The sequence below is a fragment of the Penaeus japonicus genome, unplaced genomic scaffold (genome assembly GCF_977035675.1).
Source record: "Penaeus japonicus unplaced genomic scaffold, GWHDUDI00000001_assembly GWHDUDI00000018, whole genome shotgun sequence".
Taxonomy (NCBI): domain Eukaryota; kingdom Metazoa; phylum Arthropoda; class Malacostraca; order Decapoda; family Penaeidae; genus Penaeus; species Penaeus japonicus.
The window spans coordinates 23,811,183-23,816,182 of NW_028234420.1; the positions used below are offsets into that span (position 1 = coordinate 23,811,183).

The following is a 5,000-nucleotide window of genomic DNA, read 5'->3' on the forward strand; positions in this document are numbered from 1 at the left end:
TCTGTAAATTAAAGATACGAAAGATACAAGTGGAAATATTCAAATGCACTTTCCCACTCATAATGATATTAATTCTACCTTCAAAGATACATGAATATTTTGTTTACAAAACGGGCATACTCATCTTAAAATGCTTATACAATATTTAGCTGTTGTATATACACGTTTATATTAGTAACACCAACATCAATAACTTGATTTGTTATTTTTCAAACTTTATATAGATAAAAGAACGTGATATACGCAAAATATAGAACGTAAGAGCTAAGTTTGGGTAAGAACATAAAAAAATGATAAAAAAACATAAGAGACTGAATGGATAAAACACAAGAACTTAAATTCAGTAAAACATAAAGTAAGTAAAACGTAAGAACTTTCCTTAGCAAAATACCTACAAGAAGAGCCGGAGTACCAAATGATTAAGTACAGTCGTCCTAATATGTCATAAACATTACAGGTATTGGAGCTCTACAACTGCGTCCTCGGCCTGAGCACCGCACGCCTCATCGTGGACACGTGCGAAAACCTCCACGTAATGAAAGGCCTTCGCACGTGGCGGGGTCTGACCCTTCACGACCTCGTAATGCTCAGAAAACACACTCGAGGTCATCGTCGCATGGCCGAGTTGAAGATTCTTCCTTGAGACGAACCTCTTCATCTTCGGGGTCCAAGAAACCGGAATCCACAGACCTACTTTTGACACTAGAGAATGCATAAGACTTGGGTCCTCCGGTGCTGGATGCTTATACAGGCGAGATGCTCGAGACACGAGAGGGGGGGGGGTATCAATCGAAATCTGTGAATGAAGGAAAAATATGTAGTTAATCTCCAGATAACTTACTCTTGAGTTAAAAATAAGCTATTTTCTCTCTTTACAAGCGGCAAAAAGTACAGCATATAGTTAGTTTTCGCTTGCTAGTCAATAATCAGAGAATCTATAGTGCTGAAGTTTTGTTTTTGTTTGAGTTAGTCTGATTATAAATATTTATGCTGTCTTTATTTATTTTTCATTAAAATTTAATTTCTGGATATGATATTTTGTTGAAGAGAATGATAGCCAAACATTTATATTCCAAAGAGTCTTAGTGCAGTGAATTATAATAAAATACGAAGGACAGATTTATAAAGAGTATCTATGTGTGTGTCAGAGAGGGGCGGAGGGAGGTTAATGTGCGTATGAGGGAGAAATAAAGAGAGAGAGAGGAGAAGAGTGGAAGTAGAGCAGAAGAGACATAAGGCTAAGGGTTTCGTGTGTGAATGAGAGAGAGAAAGCGAGAGAGAGAGATGAAAAAAACTAAACCATGAAGTAAACAGTGCAGAATTCCAAGAAAATTAGCAATCGTTTTATTAGAAAACGTCTGTGATACAGTATATTTATAGTGAAATGTTTGTATAATAGAATGAACTGTATTGTACTGTTGTTCTGTATTATTTTCCTAAATGCAGACATGCGAATGCAAAGGTTAAATAAAAATACAGAGATGTGAGAGAGTACAAGATAAGTGTCAGTCTATGTCGCTATCTGCCTTGCAATTTCTTCGCAGCAAAGATATTCACGATTACCCCAACATACAAAAATATCATAAATATTGATAAGAATTTACAATGAATTTTTCAATTCACAAGCTGGCAATAAGTGTAGAATCTAAGAATGACTTTAACGTAGTCTCCCGCTTTTTAAAGGGTAGGCTGTTAGAATATTTAAGGGTATTTTCTTAAGATACACATTGTCACTAGATTTATTATTCCCAAGCCTTTGGCCGAAAAGGAATTTCCATCGTGAAGTATACAGAGGTCAGACACGTTATATTGAATCATAATGAAATTGATCGACGGTATTTACTCTCGCCAGTGTCATGACGGTTATGTTTATCAAGAGTAAAATTGGTTTATAGTCACTGATTTCAGCAGACAAATAAGAAACACAGCGACAAAAATAAGAATAGCAATTTGGATCAATACTTGAAAAACGAACAGCCGGCCACTATCGCATATCGATTGGCAGGGTGTACCCACTACACAGGCGGGGTGTAGATGGTGGACAGCCTTTGTGGGAGAGAGTGCGCCGCCCCTTCACTTTTGTCAACACTTGATGATAGAGCACACTAGCTGCTCAGGGTAGATTAGGGTGCTAATGGCTTCTAACAGTTGCTTAAACGATACCGTGTTTATTTTTGTATAGTGGTGATTATAAATATATATGCTCAATGTAGGCCTGAGACGTTCAGCCAAGAGGAAATAGTATGATTTGTTTGCTAGTTTTGTATTTTGGGGTGAAAAAATGCCAAATATGTGTTGCTATTTCAATACTGTATGCGCACCTACCTCCAAAGAGATAAAACGGCAATGTTATGTAAATCAAATCATCTTGGCAAATTATCAGCAAGCAGGCGCAGTTCTGGTCCCACTAATTATATCAAGGCTTATCACTGGTCAAAGCCAGCTCAGGTCGCAGCAACAGTGTGCCTAGAAACCAGTATTCTGTGAACAAGGGCGGAGAGCAGGTGCTTACAGGGACAATGAAAGCTCGAGAATTACTGTGGAATTCCATAAAGTGTTTAAGTCCCTTCCGTGGGCGAAGGCACGCCATCAGAACTCTTGTGATCGTCTTCGTATTCTTACCCACGTGTGAGGTTGGAAAGTCACACGCGGAAAGGTCCCGAAAATTAACACTGCAGGCGTCATCTTCCTTGCAGATCCTGAAGCATGGCGTGGGCGTGGTTTCTTTAAGGGAGCAGTTCAAACTGCACAAAACGCTGCATCAAAGTCAAAGTCAAAGAAATATCAATTTTAGAAAGCTAATTAATCAAAATGAAGACTTTGATAGTGACCAGAGAGATATTACAAGTTCCGCTGAATTGTTTGGAGCGAATATGACAACGGATCCAATTCCATCGAATATCGTTGACGCAGTGACAAGTACTACAAGGAATATAATCACAAAGGAAATGTCCTTTCCGCCAGAATTAATGGACAGCACAGACATGCCAACAATTGATGTCACAGAGCCACCCGTCTTACTAGGAGCTTCAACATCAAATAACAACAAAGATCTCCCAATACCATCAGTCAATAAAAAAGTAGAACAGCTAATCACATCAGAACCACCATCAAATACACACAAAATAGAGCAATTAGTACACACAACAAAGTTATCTTCCCTGCCGAGTACCAAGGAAACTCTTATCACAAAAGAATCACAAAAACCTTTTCCCGAAAAGTTTCCGAATAAGTCTTATCTTTCCCGCACGCTTGTTAGCCCAAGTTGCTGCACATTCTTATACGAGACTTGTCGCTATGTATCTCATCTCCCCTTAACACGGAGTTCGAGATCTGTAAAAGACGAATGTCCGGAGAATCTTACCTCGCACATCCGGTCTGTGGTTTGCAGCAGAGCTTCGAAAGCTGATGGAATCACTGGATATATTCTAACTGCACCTGATTGCCTTTGCGCACACTTGCATCACTGCATCTTGGATGTGTCTCACAGGGCCCATAGCTGCATCAACGGCAATCTATGTAAGTGTAGACTTACATAGTTACATAAGCAGTAACAGGTATCAGAAACAACTCACCGTTCTTCGTGAGTTACACTTGTTTTGGTTCTACTTTCCTCTCACCAAATTTTGGCTTTGTTTGTATATTTTGGAATATCTATCTATCCATTCAAATATCGTGGAAAATATCAAATTACGTTCAAAGATGTTAAAAGAACTGCTTATTTGTTTACCTCCTGTCAGCATCTCATGAGTAATATAAAGCCCTTCTTTTCTTTAAGTTATATCTAATTTACATACAACAATACATATTTAGCCTTACCACTAGTTAAGAGATTTAATAATGTGGCCTTTATGTGTTATTTATTTTAAGAGTACTGTTTTGTCTCTTTTGTCGCTTTTCTATTTCCTGTTCCACTTTGCATCCCTTTGCATCTCTACCCCGGTCGCCCATGTCCCCTTCGCTTGCCCCCCAGATGGTTCTCACGCAGAGAGGAAGGTCATTTCGGTGTGCATGAACTTCCCCAACGAAATCTGGGAGGTCAAAGGTCCTGGTGAAGTGGCCGTCAAGGTAGTTCTCATGATGCCCATCATACTGGTGCGTTTCCTTGATGCTTAGTCCTTATCATTTGTATATTGTCTATGCTTTAGATAGCAAGACTAGTGTTGAAGAAAGCTGATGATTTGCTATGCTATGCTATGATTCACTTATATTCCTTAAACATAACGTATTGGAGAAGAATATCTGTGGTTCATCAGTAGCCTAAATGCCTCGTAAAGCAACTTCCTTCACATACAGATAGGTGTGGTGGCTAATGCGGGAGTTCTATACATTTTGGCGCATCATAAACGACTCCACACTCCCGTCAACTTATTCGTCGGAAACTTGGCATTTGCTGATCTGCTCATGGCCGCCCTCTGCCCAGCCCTCTTTATGGCGGAAGACTTCTACCAGGAATATATTCTTGGCGCGGCAGGCTGCAAACTTCGGGGCTTCGTCCAGAGTGAGGCACCGCTTGTTTCTCGTTCAACCTCTTTGGACCTTTTACACGAGGGCTGTCTTCTACTGGCTTTTCTTATTTTCTAGTGAGGACGTAAAAAAACTGAGACTTTAATAGACAAACGCTAAAGGAGGGTTGACTAAAAAACAAAGGTGTATTGATAAATCTTTATTTTAAAACTTGACCTTCTTACACGGATATCAGTGTTAGAATGGAAGCACTTGCAAGGTGGTGTAAGTCAAGCCATTAAAGCAATAACTGTATCTTGTCCTTTTCCCACCTCATCCCACCCGAAGCACTTCTGATGATGGTGTCAGTGTTCAGCCTGACGCTGGTCTCCGGCGAGCGACTAGCGCTGGTGACGGGGGAGCGCCTGGCGGAGGTGGTCACGCCTCGGTCCCGGACGTCCAGCAAGAGATTCGCCCTCATCGGCTGCATCGCGACGTGGGTCATGGGGGCCGTCGTGGCCACGCCCCTCGCCGCCTACCGCTTCTACGTGGTC

General features: G+C 40.7%; 2 protein-coding genes across 2 annotated transcripts in view; both read left to right on the plus strand.

Moving 5' to 3' along the window:
• Positions 1 to 1,419, plus strand: part of LOC122242928 (uncharacterized) — a 7,751-nt gene extending 6,332 nt beyond the window's left edge. The window contains exon 3 of the mRNA XM_043000364.2: positions 458 to 1,419. Within this exon, the coding sequence (XP_042856298.2) occupies positions 458 to 643 (186 nt within the window). The 3' untranslated portion in view covers positions 644 to 1,419. The remainder of the gene's footprint in view (positions 1 to 457) is intronic.
• A 186-nt stretch (positions 1,420 to 1,605) lies between these two features.
• The window catches only part of LOC122244510 (uncharacterized), a 6,548-nt gene continuing 3,153 nt past the window's right edge, over positions 1,606 to 5,000 (plus strand). The window contains exons 1-5 of the mRNA XM_086546403.1: positions 1,606 to 1,684; positions 2,440 to 3,519; positions 3,974 to 4,095; positions 4,297 to 4,501; positions 4,795 to 4,997. Coding sequence (XP_086402529.1) covers positions 1,606 to 1,684; positions 2,440 to 3,519; positions 3,974 to 4,095; positions 4,297 to 4,501; positions 4,795 to 4,997 — 1,689 coding nt within the window. The remainder of the gene's footprint in view (positions 1,685 to 2,439; positions 3,520 to 3,973; positions 4,096 to 4,296; positions 4,502 to 4,794; positions 4,998 to 5,000) is intronic.